This window comes from Xiphophorus hellerii, chromosome 5, assembly GCF_003331165.1.
Source record: "Xiphophorus hellerii strain 12219 chromosome 5, Xiphophorus_hellerii-4.1, whole genome shotgun sequence".
Taxonomy (NCBI): domain Eukaryota; kingdom Metazoa; phylum Chordata; class Actinopteri; order Cyprinodontiformes; family Poeciliidae; genus Xiphophorus; species Xiphophorus hellerii.
The window spans coordinates 7,832,792-7,856,138 of NC_045676.1; the positions used below are offsets into that span (position 1 = coordinate 7,832,792).

Below are 23,347 nucleotides of genomic sequence, written 5' to 3' on the forward strand. Positions count from 1 at the left end.
CTAAAGATAAACGCATGGAAGACTTTCTCTAGATCTCACTGAGACATTAATCCTCTAATCCTGGAAATGTTCTCCAGGTGACAGAAGGCCGACTTTGTCTCTAATCCCACATGAAGTGTATTAAAGTACCTGTAGAATTACACTTCATGCAAAGATGTTACAAGTCATAACAAAAACATTAATTAGCCATTTAAATTGTAGTTTTCTAAGACGGCTATTTATGGACATTGTGTGGGTTTTAGTGCAGGCTCTGTCCCAAACCTGTTCGCTGATAGATGATTGATCCACGTTCCAGTTCATCGGCTTAATACCTGAATTATCTGGTGAGTTAGAAATTAGCACATTATAAAAGCCTGGAATGACGCCATATCTTGATTTGTTCCTAATCATTGTTGTTTCAACAATGATTGTAAGGGAGGCTTGTAGAGATTCCTGTGATTTGCTCTGATAACATTTCTAATAAAACACTTTCATTAAGTAGATTTGTACAAACATTAATCTAGAAATGGGATCCCATTCATGTTGGCAAATCTTCACTCTGACATTTAACTAGAGACAAACTCTGATGTGCTTGAAGGATATTTTAAAGTCACAGAGGTCAAATAAATAAAATAGTCTAAGATTATTATTCTGGTGCATAAAGGTGGTACTGAGTCCAAGATCCTCCAGGCTTGGTTTGATGAACCGTCATCATCAGGCAATCGTCTCAGCAAAGATGGATTTGTCCACCAATCATTAATTTATTCACAACTGTAACACAAACAAATGATTAGCCTTTTGTTTAAATGGTTGAATTGATGAAATATTTAATTTAAACATTTCAAAGATGACACCTACGTCTGCCCAAGTTTCCTTGGAATTTCTCCGTCTTCTGTTTGGTATGATTTTCCTGAAATGCAACAAAACAGCTCAGTTGAAAACAAAGTTTTTTTAATTTTGTTGTTTATTTGATAGGGACAATAAATAAAGAACATCTAATGCATCTAACATCTAATAAAGATTTTTTATTTACCCACTTACTCCTTTATACACAATATTAGAAATCCATTAAAAAATATATGTATTTTTGTACAGTTTTGGTTTTATTACTGGTTTTTACGACGATGCATTAGGGCCATTTTAGATATATACAAAAGGAGGAGTACATTTCCATCTAAAACTCAGTAATTTTGACACTAATCTCTTGAAAACCTTGAAAATTTCAGTTTGAAAAGTCTGATATTTTCTGCTTTTGAAACTGGAAGCAGTCTGAGGCTCACCTTTTAAATACATAAACAGTCAGTCCCATTACAGTCAGGCCAAGCAAAACCCCCACAACGACGCCTGCAGTTTGGCCTGAGCTGAAGCCTGGAGGGTCTTTTCCCGTTTCTACTTCAAATCGAACATCGTCTCCCAACACCTTGGCCAGCTCCGCTCTGACCTTTTCAAACTCTCTCTGCAGTTTCCTGGAAAATCAAACAGACAAGTTAAAGCTTTAAAAGGGATCTATCATACAAAATTTACATCTTCCATGTTTTTATACTTTCTTTGGGTCTCTATTTCTTCTGCAAACAGCTCAACCACTCAAAGGTCCAGTTTTATGCTTCCTTGAACAAGCTATAGGTCTGTGGGCTAAACAAGACATGTTCATTTCTTCTTGTTTGATACATAAAACCATTGTCAGATATTGAGATTTCAGCTGACCAGTTCAGCCTGTTTTGAGCTCATTAAGGAATGCACCGTTTTATGGCTATATCACGATTATGCAAATGAGCTGATTATGAGCTAAAATTATTATGCAAAGGTGAAGCACTGCACTGCCTCACCCTGCTCTTCTTTCATGTATGTCAACAGGTAATGTGTAAATTCAGTAACCATAAAAATGTTGAAATTACCAATAGAAATTAAAACTTCTAAAAAATTCAAGTGGATAAATTGATTTTCTCTCATCATTGGGTTCATTCTGGCTGTTTTGGAGGAAAAAAGCTTTTTTTGACAACCGTTCCTTCTTGTTTTGGATGCTGTGTGGTTGGTTTAGGTATAAATATTGCTACATGATCTGGCAATAAATTCACCTAATTTAGACATAAATTACAAAATATTTGCAGGCACAACACAGCAGCTATTCAGTCAAAAGGACAACTGAAAATTCAGTAAAATAATATTTAACAGTAGATCCTCAGTACCATAAATTATGCATAAGTCAAATAAATCTTACAATACCTCCTATTCTATTCAGTCAGAGGCTTCTTCAAATTCACTGTAACACAGACTGCTACAGGATCCTGCCACCAGCCATCACTGTCTACAATAACGCTTTGAAAAATCTGAATTAATGAGCTACAACATTTAATTTCCTTTGGGATCAATAAAGTATTGTTGAATTTGAATTTTGTATAGTCCATAGATGTATCCTATCCTGTTCAAGGAAGCATAATAAAACCTTTAAAATCTAAGATTGGTGTTACATTGCATTCTTAGTTCACATTTACTATCTTCCAAAAAATCCCACATTTGAGTCAAAAATTAAACTCCTACTTTGCGACTTCCTGAGGTTTAACAACTTCATCGCCATCAAAAGCAACGAAGCTGACCAGAGTCTTGACCGATGCCCTCAGCGTTTGACTTTCTCCTCCACCAGAGTTCTGCACCTGGATTATGTTCACCGTCCAGCCCAGTGCTTTACCTAAAGCCCTGGGAGAAAACAAAACCGCGATATGACAACAGGAATGGATGAAATACACCAGAAAATAAACAGAACTTTATTCATGAACGTACTCCTCCAGCTCTGGAATATTGTCCTCCACAATGTCAGCCGGCTTATTCAGAGAGATGGTCGTCACGTCGCTGCTGCCGTGAACCACAACCTGCGACAGGAAAGAAGGATCGAAAGCGTTTCAGGACACGCTGTGTGATTCACACTGATGTATAACAATGCAAATAAACAGAATACAGACAAGATATGTAGCAGAAAAAGTAAATTCTTCTACCATAAATAACGTCTGACTGGTTTTGCAGTACTCCATCTTACCAGCACTCTCTTCTTCTCTTCTTTTGTTCACTGCCTTTTGTTTTGTTTGTAAGGGCAGCACTACTTCAACAAATTTTTACCAAAGTAAAAGTAAAACGTACGAAAACAGGAAATTACTCAAGAAAGAGTAAGAAAGTATTTGGTAAAAAGGCTACTCAAGTACTGAGTGACTGATCAAAACATCAGTCATTTAATATTTAAAATTTACATAAACAGACAGAACAAAATAACAAAATTTTGGTATTTTAAATATCAAAATGAAAATAATTAATAAAAATGACAAAATAACAAAATCAAGCAAAGGAAAACAATTTCTTTCTCGAAAACCTCACAATTGTGTCCCACTTGTTGATTCTTCACAAAATAATTTTGTTTGTTTGAAGCCTGAAAAGCGGCAAAAGGTTGAAAAGTTCAAGGGGGCAAATACTTTCGCAAGGCACTATATATGTTTTCTACAATTAAACGAGTTTAATAATAGAATTATCCTATGTTGACTAACTTTACATATGTTGCAGTGAGACGTACGTCTGTATTTGGGAAACATTGGTATGACTGCCTCTTGAATGGTTACGGGTCTTTTTATGTGCGCTTTTATTTTTTTTTATCATTGATCGTTTTTTATGTGATTTAGACTCTGAGTCTGCAGTTAATTAACTAATCAAGTCAGATAATAAAACTTATAACGGATCAATAGCCTTCACCAAACCACCAACACTCAGTTTTAGGCGCTTACCTTTACTGTGGTTGTAGCAGAAAGTCCATGGGGATCTGTGGCCTTCACCTCCATTGTGACGGTTTTTCCACCCAGATCTGCTGCTGACACCACATACAGCTGACCTGAAGCCGACTCCACGTCAAAGGAGGAGTTTCCTGCTGGCAGACTGTAGACCAAGCGACTGTTGTCTCCAACATCTGGGTCCGAGGCCTGAGGGTGGGCAGAAAGACAGAAAACTTGTTAATGATGCTGTAGAATATGTGTTCAGATGAAGCTTTGTTGGGTTTTTTTTAAATAACCTTTAAACAGGCATTAAACAAACCCAGACTTCTGTATTAAAACCTCTTGTCCTTTGAAATCCTTGTCCAACGTTTGTCCCATATTAGTAACTGGCTCTCCAGTAACTTTTTGGTTTTAAACACCAGTAAGACGGAGACTCTGATTATTGCTCCCAGCCACTTGCATCCAAAATCACCCAGACAATCATCTCTTTCTGCCCACTAGCAAAACCACAGTTAAAAAATCTAGGTGTCACATTTGACTTATTATCAGACTTTGAGTCACTTTGAGTCTTTAAATTAGTAAGACCGTTTTCCATTCTTGTTTCTTTAATTTAAGGAACATTCCTAAAATAAGACAAATGCTCTTCAGAGTCGACCTAAGAAAATTATTCTTGCTTTTGTGTCTGGATTACTGTAAAGCCCGTTTTATCTATTTCACGTGCAGAACGCTGTATTTACCTACTGCCTCTGAGGAAAATAATTAACTCTTGACAGCTGCAATAACTGAGAAGGAGCTGAGAGGAGCCATCTACAGGTTGAGGGCCCACAAGTCTCTGGACCCAGACAGCTGAGCTGTTTCCATGCCTTCTGAAGGCCTGTAGTGCTGCCCTCACAGGCTCAAAGATGCCACCAACCTGGAATGAAGCTACTGTCTCTACTATTTGAGTGGAACCTCAAATACATTTTCTGAATTGTTGGCCCTGTTATACAAATTCTGTAGTTATTCTGGTTATAAATTAAATGTACAAAAGACTCAAGTCTTTTATTAACATTTTGTTATTCACTCCCACAATCTATTAGTGATAAATTTCACTGGAACCAACCGTCACTGAAATATCTGGGTGTACTGCACACCAAATGGCATCTCACAGCTCTCAGTTTTGAAAAAAAAAAATTAAGGAAGATCTGAAGAGGTCAAACTCGATCTCTTCTCTCAATCTAAGTCAGAGAACTTACATTTAACAATAAATATTCTCCCACATATCTTTTCTTATTTTAAACACTTCCTCGTCCCTAAAAGAATTTACTGAAATAGATTAAATCATTTGTATGTTTATTTAGTAAGGGAAGAAACCCATTGTTAAATTTAAAACATCACAAGTATCTATTTGTAATTTTTATCTTAGCCAACATAAAACCACTTACAAGACATTGGCTGCTCCCAGAGCCTCTTACGACTTCAGCTTGCATTGAAATTGCAAAAAGATATATATAATGGAAGCAATTACTTTTTCCATCCGTCTTTAGGAAAAGTATTTTTATTAGTTTATGGGGAAAACGTAAAATCTCTGCAGCCAGGTTTTGCAGTAATGTATTAATCAGCCTATTTGTATTTTATTTTGTGTGTGATGGTGCTCTGGTTTATTTCTCTCTGTCCACAAATCCTAAATAATACACACATATATACTGGTATGCACTTTTTTTTTCTTCTCTCTTTCCCGTACCATTCTTAGTTGGTATAAATCTGGTTCATATAAATAAGGAAAAAATGATGAAAATGATCAGAGGATATTTCTGCTCTTTAAGTTGTAACTCTGTATTGACTGAAAAAATAAAGATAAAGAAATGATGAGCTTCCTTCACATCCCTGAAAATATGACTGCAGATTGTTGACACATTAACCAGTTTAATGGTGGGAGGGTTAAAGTCATAAACACAACTTTATGACTTTAACCGGCTTTGACACTTGGGTGGTGGGTGTGACTGTCACTAAGGTATGAATGGGAGCCATACTGGTTTTGTATGTATGAGGAAGCGGGTGCGTCGGTGGTGGTCGTAATTTCTGTTGACCGTGCTGTAATGTCGCTTTATTGTTGGCACCATTGTATGGTTTAGCCTGGTCAGTATGTGTCAGTCCTTATAAAGTGTGAAGTATGGCAGTCAAAGTGGAATAAATTGATGATTGCAACAACTAGTAAGAAGCGGCCTGGAGTGTAGTGAAGCACGCGTCGGACAGTTTGGAATTCACCACGTTAACCCAGTGCGGCCCTCTACAACACTGTTAGTTTGCCATACATTTAATGTTCAGAAGCACATTTCCCAACCAGTTGATAGGAGCTGGGTGTGTTTACCTTTACTTGGATGACTGGGGTTTTGTACGGGGCGATGCTGAACACAGAGGCTTTATAATCATCCGAGGAGAACTCTGGAGGCTCGTTTACGTCCTCCACCTGAATTCTGACCTGAGAGATGCAAAAAGTTGATTTTGTTTGTATGAAAGCAACAATAAAGACAGTTTGTGATGATAGCTGTGTGATGTTGTTGTTACCAGCGCCACTGCTGATGTGGGAGGCGTCCGATTGTCCACAGCCTCCACATCCAGGATGTACCACTCCTGCTCCTCCTTGTCCAGCTCTTTTGTGGAAAAGATGGTACCACTGCTGTCGATGGAGAACAGGTCTTCGTGTGTTCTCAGTCCATAGGAAACCTCGTACAGGTCGCTTCCTGCAGAGGCGTGGACCTGCCCCACAGTGACCCCCGAATTCTCGTTCTCTTTCAGGCTGAAGTTGTAGGAGGAGTTCAGGAACGCCACGCCTTCAGAACTGGTGATCCTGATGTTCACCACCACAAGAGCTGCAGGATGGAACCACAGAATATCGTCATTCTGTCTTATAATATAGACATGTTGCTGTTAACATTCAGAAATTTTGCACATGTGCACAACATTAGAGGGCAAAAAGATATTTCTTTTACTTGCCATTCAGAACAAAAATCTCAAGATTCTGCAACAGTTTTGAAAAATCCCGAATTCAAAGGTTAAAGCAAATTATGCAACACATCATAATCTGTGACCGCAGCGTGCGACTGAATACATTTTTCTGACTTGATCTTTGAAATTATTATTAGACCTGTACAGTAAGGTCACAAATTATAATAGCCATCATAAGTTGTGACCTGCGTGATCCTGGCTACATGAGAGTCACATATTTTAGCAAATGAGAGCTGACTGTGATAAAGAAGTGGCAAAAATATTTAAAAATGTTTTAACCTCTTCCCCGTAAAATAAAACAATTTATAATAATATAATAATGATGGACCAAAAGTTGGACTTTTGGTTAGTCTGAGTTTGTTTGACCATTAATTGGTTTAAAGTGTACACTCTGTCTAATTTGTGGAACCTTTTCTTTTAGATAAACCCTTTTAAACTTCACTTTTTTTCTCTGGACACATTTTAATGTTGCCACCCCCGATCTCCTAGACCTGGAGTCATAATATAAGTGGGGGGTAGTCCGGCACCAGGATGTTGCCTTAAATTTACTGTAATGTTACAGGAGCTTCTTTTTCCTGTAAAAGAACCTTAAATTACCATGTGTATAAAAGTGTAAATGTTTTTAGCTAAGCTGAAATTGTTTATGCACAAGACAGAATCCATGGATGGAGTAGATATGACTCAAACAGGTTGAGAGTAACTTATTTTGATTGTCATTTGTTGGAAAATGTAATTAAAAGGTAATTATTATGACTTTAGGGATATGATGGTCTTGTTACGTAACGTTTTTATTCTAAGTGCTTATGAACCTCAGCAAATTAAGAGAGTTCACACCTCAGTACACACCCAAGGTTACATGTTTTCTGCAGATAAACAGGAGAATGTCTCTCCAGTGTTAGGATTTATTGTCTTTGGTATAAAACCATTATATTGTCTCCTGTTATCAGATCACACTCTGAACCTTACTTGAAGCTTCAATTTTTTAATGACGGTTTTTGATCTCATGGCTCTCATATCATAAAACAAACTGGCTGAGTGATTTTCACCAAAAACAGTCACAGAAGTGTTTTGAAGACAATCCCACACACTCCTTCACTGGACCCCCAGGTTGGTAAAAATAACACTTGTGTCAAGAGACATAAAGTTATGAACAAATCAGGAGACAACAGCAATTTATCAAATCTAAAATAATTAAAGCAAAATAATTTGAAATAGTAAATATTTTTGATTTGATAAATCAAAATATTGATTTTGCTGCAGCTGTTACTGTAACAGAAGTCTTTAAACATGTTGTAAATATAATCACAAAGTGTGTTTACACTTTGCAAACACAGGTTTAGAGTAAGATAACTTTTCATAAGCAGAAGATAGATGTTTGAATCTAAAAATAAAAATACCTCTTTTCATAATAGCTATGAATACCTAATATTACGGAGCTCCAATATTGGCAATACTCTATTTAAGAAAAAAAACTAAACAGACTGTATTTAAATGATCTGACAGATGTTGAAATTTTAAGGGAATTTCAGGATTAAGTTGTTGCCTTTCTAACTTCTTGTGGATAAAGTTCAGGATGTCTGCATCCTTGTCTCCAGTGGGGTGCTGGTGCCTTTCTCCAGCGGACGTTTCAGGCGAGAGGCGGGGTACATCCGGAACAGGTTGCCAGTCCATCGAAGGGCAACACAGAGACAAACAGAGCAAACAACCATGCACACACACACACTCACACCTAAGGAGAATTTAGAGAGACCAATTAACCTGACAGTCATGTTTTTGGACTGTGGGAGGAAGCCAGAGAACCCGGAGAGAACCCACGCATGCACAGGGAGAACATGCAAACTCCATCCAGAAAGACTCCGGGCCGGGAATCGAACCCAGGACCTTCTTGCTGCAAGGCAACAGTGCTGCCTACTGCACCACTGTGCAGCCCGCAGTTACAGCGCTAATGCATAAACTTAATAAAAATTAAGTAATATTCTGACCTGTGGCGCTGAGCGGTGGTTTGCCATGATCTGTGGCCTCGGCTGTCAGAACCAGTGTGGTGTCTTCTGTTACATCAGCAAGGTCAGAGGTCAACGTCACTTCTCCTGTTTCGCTGTCTAAGGCCAAATGTGGCGAATGTCCTTCCGAAAAACTGAAACCAGAAATAAAGATGTAAGTGCAGGAATATATTTTAATGATTTGATGTGTTTGAAATACAAAGTTATTCACAACTTTAATTTTTTTACATATTTTCACTAAATTAGTACATTAGTACATTCAACAGCTATGTACTAGTTTAGTACATAGCTGTTGAATGGATGGCAAATAACACTTGATTTTCACATTTTTTAGATAAAAACCTATAAAAATGCAAAATGCTTTTTGTACATATTAAAGGGACACTTTGGAGAACCACCTTTTGGAGTAGTCAAGTCTTTTGCGGTATGTTTCTATCAGCTTCAACATATTGACATTTTCACCCAAACTTCTTTGCAAAATTGCTCCAGCACCATCAGATTGGAGAGTATCTATGATATCAATTTTCAGCCTTGCCAAAGATTCTCAATTTGATTTTACAAAGTATGCCTCAAGTTTTATCTCTTTTCTTTTCCTTTGTGAAAAGCAAAAAAGATCCTTTTAAAATAAATCAACTTTGTCCTATTTTGTGTTGTTCTGTCTTGTAAACTCCAGTTTGTGGTGGTAATGTGAGTTCTGAGCGAACCTGTAGGTGATAAGCGAGTTGTTTCCGATGTCTTTGTCGGTGGCTCTCAGCGTCAGCACCACCTTCCCCTTCGCTGCGTCTTTCACCTCGGTGCTGGTTTCATAGCTGCTGGAGCTGAACTCGGGTTTGTTGTCGTTGTCGTCGTCCGTGATGCTCACTCTGATCACGGTGATGTTCTAGAGCGCAAGATTTGACGTAAAACAATGTTTTGCAATCAATTGTACTGACTAGCTGCTTTAAAATGGATCCATTATGCAAAAATCACATTTTTCATGTTTTTGAATTTCCATTTAGGTCTGAGCTGCTTCTAAAAACAGCCCAAAAACATCCATCTGTTTTTTGGCAATAAGTTAATGGTTTTTGCTTCTGGAAAATTGGCCTTTTTTTAGTGAAACAACTCCTTGATTGTTAATGTGAAAAGTATCACTGGTTTAAACAAAGTGGCCATTGGATAATTTCAGTCTGAATTGGCAGATTGGGATGGTGGCCCGCCTGTTAAAAAAGGGAGTCTGGAGGATGTGCTCCAAATACAGAGCGGTCAGACTCTTAAGCCTCCCTGACAAACTCTCTTCAGTTTTCATCTATGTGATTAGAAAGTGCAAAAAAAAACAGTTATGATGGTAGAAAAACCCACCTTGTCCAAATTAGCGAGGGAGTTCACCAGAAGGGAGACGTTGTAGCTCGACTGATCAAACTCTGGAGCGTTGTCGTTCACATCTTCCACCGTGACGGACACGACAGCATCAGCGGTCTTCAGAGGGTCGTCTGTCTGGGCCGCCTGCAGACACACAGTCATCTTTCATACAGACTGAGCTCAAAGCTACAGTGAATCCATGTCATGGTTTTCTTAACTTGTAATATATTTTTATTCTAAATATACAGACGAAAGCATAAGTGTACATACACTCTGCAAAAATACAAAATCTTACCAAGTATTTTTGGTATATTTTCTAGTGCAAATATCTTAGTATACTTGAAAACATAAAACTAACTTATAAGCAACTTTTCAGCAAGATATGAGTTTGTTTTAAGTCCATATACTTTCTTAATATTGATAAAAAAGGACTACCGTATTTTCCGCACTATAAGGCGCACCTAAAAACCTTCAATTTTCTCAAAAGCAGACAGTGCGCCTTATAATCCGGTGCGCCTTATATATGGACCAATATTGAGCCACAACAGGTCTCGCAACTACGGTAAGCAGCCGCCGACTTCATTTTCCCCGTAGAAGAAGAAGCGCGCGGTGCACACTGGGTTTTGTGTAAAGACCCCAAAATGGCTCCTATTAAGAGACACGCTTACGACTCTGAGTTTAAGCTCAAGGCGATCAGTCACGCAGTTGAACACGGGAAAAGAGCAGCAGCCAGAGAATTTAACATGAACGAATCAATGGTGCGGAAGTGGATATACTGTATATTGTGATTGCACTAACGTTTGATTTACCGTAACAGTATCAGACTGTTTTTTACGTGTTTATTGAATCGAGGAAAAGTTCCCCTCCACTATATGTTATACCTTGCTGTTGTTAAAAGATAAACTGTGTCACGAACATACCACATCACTTACTTTACCTCGGGGAAAATAATAAAACAGCTGTTTATTCATTTTGAGAATGAACGGAGTTTTCAGAACGCTGGTTTGTAATCTATTAATAAAGTTTGACTGACCTATCTGACTATTTTGTTGACATTCCCTTTAGCGCAGCTCCATCTGATGGATGCATAACGTAACCCCAGCCTCTACTGTAGCGTCTATTCTATGCGCCTTATAATGTGGTGCGCCTTATAGTGCGGAAAATACAGTAGTTCCACTTAGGTTTGGGCCATATCATATTGACAATAATACTGGTAAAAAAAAACAAAACTTGCTTTAAAACTTTAGGAAAGATGTATAACAAACTTTGGTTACTGTTGGTAAATCAAAAGGCGCTGCAGGTGAGGCTGGGGCTCACCGTCAGTCATTACTTCACTGGAAAAGTCCGTGACCGATGGAAGAAATGAAAATGAACAAAGTTCCGGCTCATTAGGAATCTTGCACAAGCTTTCACTTTTTGCAGGGGATTTTTATGTGACATGTATTTTGGTGTTGAGCATTTTTAAAAGGATTTCCTTATCTTTGCGCTCTTAAAAAACCATGAGGGTAACACTTCTTAACATCTTATAAAAGTAATGTTCTGTTAAAGCACAACAGTTCAGTTTGTGTGTTTAAGTATTTCTCAAACTTGGTAGATGATTATTTTCCATTTTTAGCTACCTATTTTGCATTTTATTTGACACATTAAATGTATTTTGTATATATTTATATATGATCATAATGACTGTTTATAAAGAAAAGTAAAAAATTCCCCAAAGAAAATAAAAGCAGAAAATGTGGACTATCAGAAAACTTGACCCAGTTCCACCAGGTCCGTCAGGAGGAACGGACCAGAACTTCAGCAAACTATTGTGAGAAGCTTGAGGAAGAAAACCATGAAGGTTTTCTTAGGTTCATAGAGTTCAAATGCAATGAAAATGTAAGTAAACTTCTGATCTTAAACACATTAGTAAATAAATCTGACATACTCCTTTTCTCCTTATTGTGGCATTTAGAAGATAGAAATAATTTTGGTAATTCTAACTGACCTTAAACAAGAGAAGTTTGCTCTGATGTAACTTCAGAAAGAGTATTTGTATCTTTTCTTTTGTGTATGTAAACTTCTGTCTTCAGCTGTACACTCGTAATATCGCTAATGATGTTCGAGTTTTCTTCATTTTCTTCCAGAGGCTGAGAATAAACGATAATACCTGGATGTTGACAGAGATTTCACTGCTGTCCATTTCCTCCCTGTCAAACGACGTCACCACAGACAGAGCTCCGGTGTTGGAGTCGATGTTGAAGTTTGGTTGGTACTCGGCAGGAGAGACTGAACAAACGTACATAGTTTTAAATTAATATCAGTTTCTGTTTAATGGTAAACATGTCTGAACTGCAGGTTTTACCACAGCAGGATTTTCTGTACCTGAACTGATGCTGTATGTTATCGTCATGTTGATTCCAGTGTCTCCATCTTGGGCCTTTATTGGTTCTGGTTTTATTTCACTGAGAACCCCGTCCTGAAACACAGTCAGTCTGTTCTTCAGAGCAAATCTTTCAGTTTGAAATAAATTTGCACTGTACACATAAAATATCACGTAAAACTCACATAACCACTAAATGAGACTCACCTGGTTCTCTGGAATAACAGCCTGATAGAGACTGTGGCTGAAAAAGGGGTTTAAGTTATCAACGTCTTCTACAATAATCTCAACTGAGGTTGTGTCACTGTTTCCACCACCGTCCTGCAACAAGAACAAAGAAAGGGATGGCATATTTATGATGGAGCTAAATAAATCAGAGTGTATAAATATGTTGTATCTCTGTGTTTTCTTACCATGGCAGTGACAATAAAATTGTACTTTGGTACTATGTTGTAGTTCAGAGGTCTCATTAAGGTAAACGCCCCGGAGTTTGCTAAGGAAAAATCTGCTGTTTCTGGTGACTAGAAGGAGAACGATGACATCAACATTCAGTGATATGCAGAACATTTGTAGAAAACCAAAATATACTTAACTTTAAATACACTTAATAGGCTTAATTATCATAAAATTAGAATGGAAAATACAATGATTTGATAGTAAATGGCCTGTTTTTCATTTCTGTTAAGCTAGAACAGAAATGGCTGGACTTTGTTATTTGTTTCACCATTAAAATCATCATTACTTTACAACCTGGGTCCATCGTATCTGTCCTCACCTTCTACAACCTGCAACTTATGACAGTGGGCCAATGGGCTGGAACCAGTTTTGGTGCCCCACCCAGTAGTGAAACAGTATCTTACCCATGTAAATTACAGCACATTAACAGGTAGTTTTATATATCTGCAAATATGAATTGATACATTGCAGGTTTAATATGTCTTCTAACCAATAACTCCATGTTGTTCCCAAAGAAACTGATTATGGCTTAATATTTGTCCAATACTTGATTATTATTTAAATTCAGAAAAGTCCAAAAATATCAATACAACTCACCTAACTTGGTCCTATAGGCTTTCTATAAAAGTACAATACTTGCAAAAAATGCATTTATTAAAAAACAAACAAACAAAAAACAGAGAGAAAATCTTTGGGGTCTCAAAAATTAGCACCCTGGGATACTGTCCCTGTAAGTCCTTTCTAAAGTCTGGCCCAGCTGAATGGCCACATAAACAGTATCTTCAAGAAAAATTATGTGCTTAAATAATATTTCACCAAATCAAATTTTATTTGTATCGTGCCAAATGATGTTGAACGTAAGAGGATGTTCAAGATTATTTAATTTTTAGAGATTCTCACCAAATGCAGAGACAGCTATTCACAATCTTGATGAGTTTGATATTCCTGATTTATCAAAAGGTATGTTTTTCTAATTTATTTTTATGTTACCTTGAACAAGCTATAGGTCTGCGGGCGATGCAAAACACGTTCATTACATTTAATACACAAAATCATTCTCAGATATTGAGATTTCACCCCATCAATTCTGGCTGTTTTGAGATAATTTCAGAATGTCTGTTTTAGGGCCTCTTGTCACTATTATGTAAATAAGCTGCTGCTGGCCAAGCCTCCCAACTCAGTGTTTACATTATTAGCACCTCAGATACCTGGAAATGGCTGCAAACAGATGCACAGTGAATCGTACATCTTTTACCCAGTGACGTTCATCATGACTAGTGTGGCACATACTCCACCAGAGTCAGGTGTACAAATCCAATGTAGAGCTTGTATTTTAATTTTGACCACACCTAATGAAAACTTTTAACAATATAATAACAGGAAAAATAAATGTTTAATTATTTGAATGTTTTCTTTGGCTGACCTCTCTCTTTTCTTATTAAAATTAAAAATTGTGTAAAATCTTACCTTTTTATTAATACTTTAATTATTAAGAATTTAAGTGGAAAAATAATTTTTTTTCTCATCATTGTTAGCATCTATTTTACTTCTCATGTGCTTAATGTACTTGATAGAATTACAGGAGAGGCGCTTCCTCACCTTCAGGATAACTGCTTATATACATTTAACATACTTTATCCTATTAGTATTATTTAAAACTATTGACTTCAAAGTTTTTACATAGGTGTATATCAGGAGACTGAATTCAGGTGTGATGTCTGCATCCACAGCTGTCACTTGCAGAACCTCCGTGTTCAAAGCGTGGCTCTGAAAAACCAGACAACAGAACAATTGAGAGAAAAAATTAGAGATAAATTTCTCCTTCCTCATTTCTTTGAGAAAACAATGAAGCGTGAAGGCAGAAAGTTTATTTTGATCACATTGAATAATTCCTCACCATCAATTTTATTTCTGCCAATCACCTGATTCTTAGATGTTGCAGATGTATGAAAGGTTTACAGTTCCTTTGACTTACCTCTGAAATATTTTGAGAATAAAACTTCTTCTCAAATACTGGACTGTTGTCATTGATATCACTGATTATCAGCCTGCGGAAATTTCTGGACTGTAAAAATAAAAACAGAAAGTGATGCGTTTTAGTTGCTACTCAGTCAGTTTGTAATGTTTGCTCCATAATTTTGCAATTTCACTTACATTATTGTCACAAACCAAAGTGTAGTACAAGACTCTATCAGTCTGCAACACAAATACACAGCGGACTTTAGTTCTGCTGCGACATGTTAGCATAAATGAAGTTGAACAACTCCGTGAAGAAAAAGTGTGAATTAAACACAAATATTCAGCAAACAAATTCAGGTACAATAAAGTGGGGGAGCTTACCGTAGTGAGGACGTCGGCGTCAAGTGGCTTCTTGGTGCGAACAGTCGCTGTGGTTTCCCCTGGTGTGAAGCTCAACTCCACAAACTGAAGATGCTCAGGATAAAGGTCAGGCTCCAGGGTCACAATAGTATCAACTGGGATAGCGGACACCAGCTCCACATCACCTGCAGCAGCAAAAAATTATCTGATAAACTTAAATTTCCTCATGAATTCATTAAATCCAGTTATCAATAAATGATCTGTTTGATCATAACATGATAGAGAAAAGGCATGCTCAACCGAGAAAGTCAGTCTTAATTAATCAATTTCTAATCTTAATTAAATTAGTTGTTTTTATCATCTTACCTGTATATCCTTCATTCACAGCACCCAGATAGACAGTGGTAGATGCTGAACCACAGTTTATGTTGCTGCTACCTGCAGAAACAGAAATAACTTTAAGGAAATCTGCTAAATGAGATCATTCTGGTTTTTCCCCCAAAGTTCAGAGAGAAAAATATTGCTAAAATTGCATAGATTTACACAATAGAAAAATTAAAGGATTTCTGTAAATGTCTACTAAATGGTTAAAATGCTATTGCTGGGATCCAACAGTGACACATTGTGGTCCTTAGTGCTTTTACTTTGAAGACCGGTATGTTTCTTCTTTGTGCTGTTTGTGACATGCTGCACTTCCTGTTCTTACCACGCCCGGTGAGACATTGTGATATCCTGAAGGAACCAGAGGAAAATCTTTAAAATAGTACCACTGGAAAGCAGAATGAGGTATAAACACGAACAATTGTGTTTGATGGTAAGAAAGGTTCTTTGTTTATTTAAGAAATGAGTTCTTGTGCTGGCACATGCATTACATGGCCAGGCTCCTGATTATCTTTGTCAGCTTATAACGAGGGCTGGGGGATATGAAGAAAATCTAATATCCTGATATATTTTTGCTATATCGTGTATTTTTGCTATACATGATATATATCACGATATTCATAAATTAGTTCCAATGTTATTTTAAACTATAGACCTCTTGCAACACGATGTCACCCACGCACGTTCCCGCCCCCATATTCCCGCTAGACTTAAATGTAAGCTAATATAAAAAGGGATGCAGTGTTTTGCTATGAACTGTCTACACTAAGACTAGGTAACAAGGTGAGAAATAAGTTTTAACTAAGAAAAAAAATAGCGAGGGAGAGGGAAGTAGGCCAGTTATGCTTGACTTTGATAAACTTAACATATAGATGTGCTGTGGAATAAGGTGCGTTTTGGTTCAGTGTAGAAATAAAGGCGACCTGCACACAAACTGACAGATTATCAGTAAAGCCGGTGTTTAAATTAGCTAATTAGCCACCGCTATGTTAGCTTGGCTAATCTACCACAGCAGCAGTGGCTAATCTACCACAGTGATCACTTATTTATAATCGCAAAATACACATCAAGCCTAAAAACCCAAAACTGTAACGAACTGAATGTTCTGTTCTAAATGTTTGAGTGTTTTTGGTGCTGAATCCTGATACATAAAGTTGCGTTGATGTCAGTTGCTATGGCAACGAGTCTACGTGTATCGTAAAGCTGACAGCAAAAGAATCAGTAGTTGTTTTTATTGTTAATTTCTTTTTTTTTTTAAAAAAGAGTAGTTTTGAGTTATTTTTCCCATTGCACACACTAAATGAATCATACCAACGTCTCCAGGTTCCACTTTAACGGACTAGTTCTACCGGCTATGAAGAGAAGGACGGCAAGTTAAAGAATAGTCTGATTAGGCGGTGAAATAAATTTGTACTACAACCTTTTGTGGCAATAGTTTTATAAGATGTTTCGCAAATTACCTCATTTTGTTCGACATCCTCCATATAAAATCCGAACCACCGCCAGATTATTGATCCAGCGCTGTTTCTCTTCGGAACTAGACTAATTCATCTGATTCGTTTTCAGTTACCGTCTCTCGCTGTCACCATCTTGTTTTCTCCGCGCAGCGTGATTGGTAGAAAATTTTCAGGTTGGGGGTTGGGGGGGCACTAGTGATGCATTCATAGGGTGTCGGATAAACCATACTCGCAGTGAATTTGACGGCGAAAGTTTATTATTTGAACGACAATTTATACTCGATGGTTGCGATATAGCCATTTTAACTATCGTAAATATAAAATATCGCGATATATCGAGTATACTCGATACATCGCCCAGCCCTATTTATAACTACACAGAACAAAAATATAAATGCCCTATGTCAAATAAAAGAGTTTTTGAAAATTTGGGTTACGCAATATATAGAGAAACTCAAAATATATTTTTCCGTAATTACTGATCTTCATTGTTAACATTGTGGTATGGCCATTTGTAGCGGATTGACAGTCCTTTGAACATGATAGGGACAGTCCTTTGAACATGAGGAATTTGATTTTGACCAAGTTGGCTTCTCGTAGGCGATTATGGACTGTCTGAGGTGTGTTGCGTCTGTTGTGGCAGACCAATAGTCTCATTAGCTGTGTGTGTCGCTGATCTTAGCCTATCCCACAGATGGACGAACTGGATGTGGCGATGTAATGTTGGAGTGGTCACACTTGGCCGACGAGGATGAGGTCGACTTGCAGTAGTGCCAGTCTGTTGTAAATGAACTTTTAAACGGCCTATAAAGGACATTGAGCCTTGCAATTACTGCTCTGGTGGGCATCCCTGCATCCAGCATGCCAATGAAACGCTCCCGCATAACTTGAGACATTTGAGGCATTATGACTTGTGTGACAAAATTTGACATTTTGGGGTGGCCTTTTATTGTCCTCAGTCCAAGAATTGTCCAGTTGCTGCTCATTTTGTCTGATCACCCACTGGAGATGCCCCAGCCATGCACTGAGTAGAAAAACAACTCACTGAGAAATGCTCACTGACAGCAGGTTGGATTAAAAATTATACATAAATCTAGAGAAATATTCCTTTTGTACAATAAAATGTTAATTTACAGTTATTAACCCCACATGGCAACAACATTTGACATGGGGCGTTTATATTTTTGTTCAGTATAAATATTCTGCTGCTTGTGGTCTTCGTTCTCAGACTGAATCTCTGGTTGTTTCGTGAACATTGTTAAAAACTAAAGGGGACCGGGCCTTTCAGTCGGTGGCCCCAAGGCTGTGGAACAGTTTGCCCTTGCAGCTCCGTTCTGCTGACTCTGTGGAGGTTTTTAAAAAGCAACTAAAAACATTTTTATTTTCCCAGGCTTTTATCTCTTGATTTTACTGTGTTTCCTGTGTTGGTTTTTATGTTTTGTATGGTTTAAAAAGCTAATTTCTAAAATCGTCCAGTTTCTAATGAAGCAAAGTGCCAGACCTAAGCTGTGCACACACTAACCTCTGATTTTTACTTCCATGGCACATGAAGCTCTGGGCCTGTAATATCCTCTATTAAAATAAAAGTTCATAATTCTGATTTATATAAAACGTCGCTAGCCCATTTATACTTATAAGCTTCAAAATAAAATAATTTAATTTGTTCAATATTGCATCTCAACTTATTTCTATAAATGTACTGAAAACCAGCCTCCCAAATGTATCTGTTGGACACCTGATGTTCTACCAGCTGAATCTGATTAGACTTTTATTCTTTCTTCAAAAGTAAGATGTTCATCCTCAGAAAATCCCAAGTATTTATATTTTAAGAAATGGACAGAATAACAGGCTCAAAGCATAAAGTAAATGTCAGTGTGTGTGACTCAGCTGTTTGAAATAAATTATTTTTAGTTTTATCACAATTTACCTTTAACCTCATGTTGTTACACCCCCCCCCAAAAAACAGTACTTTACAGTTTCTGAAGATCAGGTTAATTCTCAGCAATAAACTTGATGTCATCTGCATTACAGTAATATACAGACTTTTATGTCACTCCAACCTTTGGAGTGACATAAACTCCAGTAACCAGTAACTACTGGTACCAGATCATTTCTATAAAAGGCAAAGAGAGTAGGAGGCAGGACGTCACCTTGTTTAACACCACATGGTTTTGGGAACCAGCCCGTTCTACTCGTTCACCTGAACACAAGATTCTGGATTTTGATAAGTAGCTTTTACAGCGTTATAATTTCCCATCAATTCCTGTTTTTAACAACTGAAAACACAACACAATGATCCCACTCAGGGGAAACAGAACCACCAGAAAATAAAGTTCTAAAATCTGATTCCCTCTTTTTCAGAACATCTTCAATCTCAAGATATAGAGACCCATCCATCTGAACCCTTTCTAAAGGGATCCTTTTAATTTTCTTAGGATGTAGCTATTTCATTAGCTTCATGAATGCCTGAGGATTATTGGTTTGATTAAATTCACTCTTCAGTGCTTAACCTCGCTGATATTTTCTCTCATGTGTTCTAAATCCTTTATCAAATATAAATTTTTTGCCCTTAAATTAGATTTTTAACTGTCGTCTTAAATCCTTCTCTTCACACATAAGAAATCTTTTCTCAGCGAGTCTCATATTATTCCAAAACACATTTATCTCCTCATTCCAACAGAGTTTATTTATTTTAGGCTGTTTTTATTCCTAACATTACCCTTTTTACTGGGTCCGATAGCATCATAAACATATTTGCAAATATCACCATGGTTAACATAGTTAAGCTGATTTACAAACTTTCTAGCTACAGATTGTAATAAAACGGTTAAAAAAGGACAAGACAAAAATCTTATAGTATAACGTCTTGAGTTTGATTTAAGATGACCCTCACCAGAAGTGGATTATAATTTCCTTGTCCCTTAAAAGTAAAAACTAATAAAGAGTGATCAGGTATTTCATAATAATGACCTAATAAAGCAAACCACTAAATATCACCCCTCTCTAGTGGTTCACTTGGAGTATAAATATCCAGATTAACCAAGGCATGTAAACAGTATTATACATAATAATATAGTCTGCTTTGTATGTTTTATGTGATAATTATAATAATAATTTGATGGACATATGGAAGAGAAATTGTAAACAAATGCACTGATCTTTTCAAGCTAGAATGAATCTGATACCAATATTGACCTGGGTAACAATAATATTAATATTTAGCGTAAAATAAATATGAAAGCCATTTTTCAAGGTCACAGATAAAAGAAATAGAAGTTACAAGCTAGAAAAGAGACACAAATTACTAAAATAAACCATAGAACTCAATGTGAACGCAAGAACAGTGACAATAAACAGCGATAAGGTGATTCCTGCATGTAAGCAATTATGTAATGTCACAGACGTTATCTTTTTTACCCAAAGACTGTCTTTCACAAACACAACGAGGCTGTTTTACAAAACCCAGTTAGATAAATTATGTAGTAAATACATCTGTCTGCCTCTTTCTTCAGTAATAAGTCATCTGACATGTTTTGATTGTGTCTCTGTTGTGCTGGTTGTCTGAATGGTTTAAAGGGCCGTTTTCATGTTCAGTTCCATCCACTGCATGTTACATAAACATGCAGATAAATCGACTTTCAATCAGTTTTTTGCACCAAAGACTTAATAATAATAAACACGTTTTATTATCATAAAACACGACAAACTAATATGGTAAAGGGCCGCACTGGGTTAACTCGGGGAATCTAATCTGTTCGTGTATCAATCAACTCCAAACCTCTTCTTTGTTCTGTCACAATTATCGATTTATTCCATTTTGATCATCAGGCTTTGCAAGGACTGACCGCCCCGCTCACCGTTTCCTAAAACACACAAAGCCAGTGACCTTCCCATTCATACTTGATGACATCACTCCCACATCGACACACCCACCACCCAGGTGTCAAAGTCGCGTGCTCCTATCAATCATATCAGTAATTACTTAATTCATTCATATGGCTCTTTCAGAGCCTCAGTGAAAACGTGTTTATTATTATTAACTGTTTGGTGCAAAACACTGATTGAAAATCTTTTTTTTTTACTGGCTGTTTATGTCTGTTAAGGCTAAGATGGAACTGAAAGCCCTTTAAAATATTCAGACTACGAACACAACAGAGACACAATCAAAACTGTCAGATGATTTATTACCTGCGATAACAACTCAGAAATAGTTCAAATAGTTTGGATGTATTTTTATTTCTTTCCTACTTACGGAAAGTTTCTGTTTATATCAAAGGTTTTTGGTGCCTTTCTATAGGCCTACTAAAGAAAAAGATATAAAATGTCAGATATTTCACAAGGAGATATTAACATACATGGAAAAACCTCACATACCTTGTATTAAGGCAGAAAGTACGGCGGCCACCTTAAAAAAGGCTTACAGTATTCAATTATGCCGCATAACTGATCAGCAGATTATTGCGAGGGAACACAAACAAAAAAAAAATTCCCACGTCCCCTGGAGGGCTCCGTATTTTTGGACATAATTTATTTCTTGAGCTTACATTTTAAATGGAAACAGAATCAGGACAAAGTGGGAAGGAGGGGAAATAACCCATAAAAATCTTCTACTGTGGTTTTTAGAGACGAACACAAAGACAAATGGAAAAATTATGTATCTGTTAGCTTGTCGAAGAAAATCTCTACAAACTCTTTTTATATCTATACCAGGAAAAAGAGTCAAGGATTAATGTCCCAAGACCAAATGTTCATTGTTCTACTAATATTTCAGGTCATCTTTTGTTTCCACACCATTAAATGTAAAAATCACACAAACAAAACTACTTGGTAGTAAACTAACAATTGACACAATAAACTATTATTTAAGATATTAAATTCAGCCACAGATTGATACACAATCCCTAATGGGAATTAATCAGCTTCCATTGCATAATAGTTATATTAATATTATTATAGTTACACTGTAAAAAACACAAATTCTTGCAGTTTTATTATTTGACAATAAATGAGACTAACACTTTCCTGTTTTAGGTTAGTTAAGGTTACCAAACCTTTTTACTTTTTAATCCCAAGAATAATGAGAGTGAACTAACAAAATATTTTATTTATAGTTCTTCAAATCTTTATAAAATCACAAAACTAGTTGAGTGAATTCACATAAAACCAAGACAATACCATCCCAGACTCCAAAGACTCTAACAACTTAAAGATGTTCTGTTTTTATTAAATCTTTCTTTCAACAGCAGAACCTGAATTTGCTAAATATTTAACCATGTTTTAGGAGCAGGAGAAATTACTCCGCTACCCTCAAGCTGTAATGGACCTGAAGGAGATTAGGTTTTGTTTTTTTACAACAGGATGGAAAATTAAATATTAAACTTTTCAGTTGAAATGTAGAAGATGCGGAAATAGTGATAAGTGGATTTTGAACGATGGACCCAACAGATAAGGAGCAATTTTATGGCAGTAAAATTGCTCCATACAATTTTTCCTCTTCAGATCTGAAGTGTACAAATGAAAGACTCGTCCTCTGATTGTAGACAAAAAAAACATCAAATGCTTCACTCTCAGAGGTTAATTTGAGTCACTTTAGATGTTTAAGAAACGTTTAAACAGTAAAGGCCCATATTTTTTCATTTTACTACAAAACTGCTATATTAAGCTCCGGTTTCCTGTGTAATCATTGTGTTTATCTGGTTATGAGCAAATTTAATCCTGTACTCACCTATTGCTCTTCCAGTAACGACATGGATCCAAACAGAGACAATAAGACAGATGCAGGTCCGTCGCAAAGCAGCGCCGTCCATGTTGAGTGGTTGTGTTTCCCAGCCTCAGACAACTGACTCTGAACTGAACCACAGGAGTTATGGATGACTTGTAGTTTTTCCATCACTTTTCTTTCAACTAATCATCTTTTATGACAGGCTGTAAAACAACATTCACCTTTAAAGAGAGGGCAGAAGGGCAGAAAGGCAGAGGTTACACCCTTTCTTTCAATTTCATTAGGAAAAATAAACACTATTCTATCAGAAAAGCAGACATTGTTAAAAGCTAATCATAAATAGTATTAAAGCTAAAATGGCTTCAGTCATTCCTAAGTTGTAGGGTATTTGGTTTTCTTTACCCAAGTTTGTGTTTTGGAAACTAAGTGGCTTAGATTTCCTCTTGAAATGTGACTCAGGTTCAGTTCAAACATTTTGATGAAATATACTCCATATTTCTAGATGCCATTTTATTTTTGGTGAATTAGTGCCACGGTGGAAATAAAGACCAGGGAAGTAGAGGGGAAATGAAAGAGCCTCATAAAAAGATTAAAAT

At 36.8% G+C, this 23,347-nt stretch overlaps 1 protein-coding gene across 1 annotated transcript; it reads right to left on the reverse strand.

Annotated features, from left to right (window-relative positions):
* Positions 1–433: 433 nt before the first annotated feature.
* LOC116719608 (cadherin EGF LAG seven-pass G-type receptor 2-like) lies at positions 434–22,892 on the reverse strand. Its single transcript, XM_032562156.1, has 20 exons — positions 22,755–22,892; positions 15,558–15,629; positions 15,213–15,376; positions 15,027–15,068; positions 14,848–14,937; positions 14,553–14,639; positions 12,830–12,937; positions 12,624–12,737; positions 12,419–12,512; positions 12,204–12,322; positions 10,055–10,198; positions 9,421–9,596; positions 8,699–8,850; positions 6,276–6,580; positions 6,079–6,189; positions 3,744–3,935; positions 2,758–2,846; positions 2,518–2,673; positions 1,260–1,445; positions 434–889 (listed from the first exon to the last, which is right to left on the reverse strand). Exons 1-20 carry the CDS (start codon positions 22,834–22,836, stop codon positions 745–747), a joined length of 2,628 nt encoding a protein of 875 aa, XP_032418047.1. The 5' UTR covers positions 22,837–22,892; the 3' UTR covers positions 434–744.
* Between the last annotated feature and the right edge of the window lie 455 nt (positions 22,893–23,347).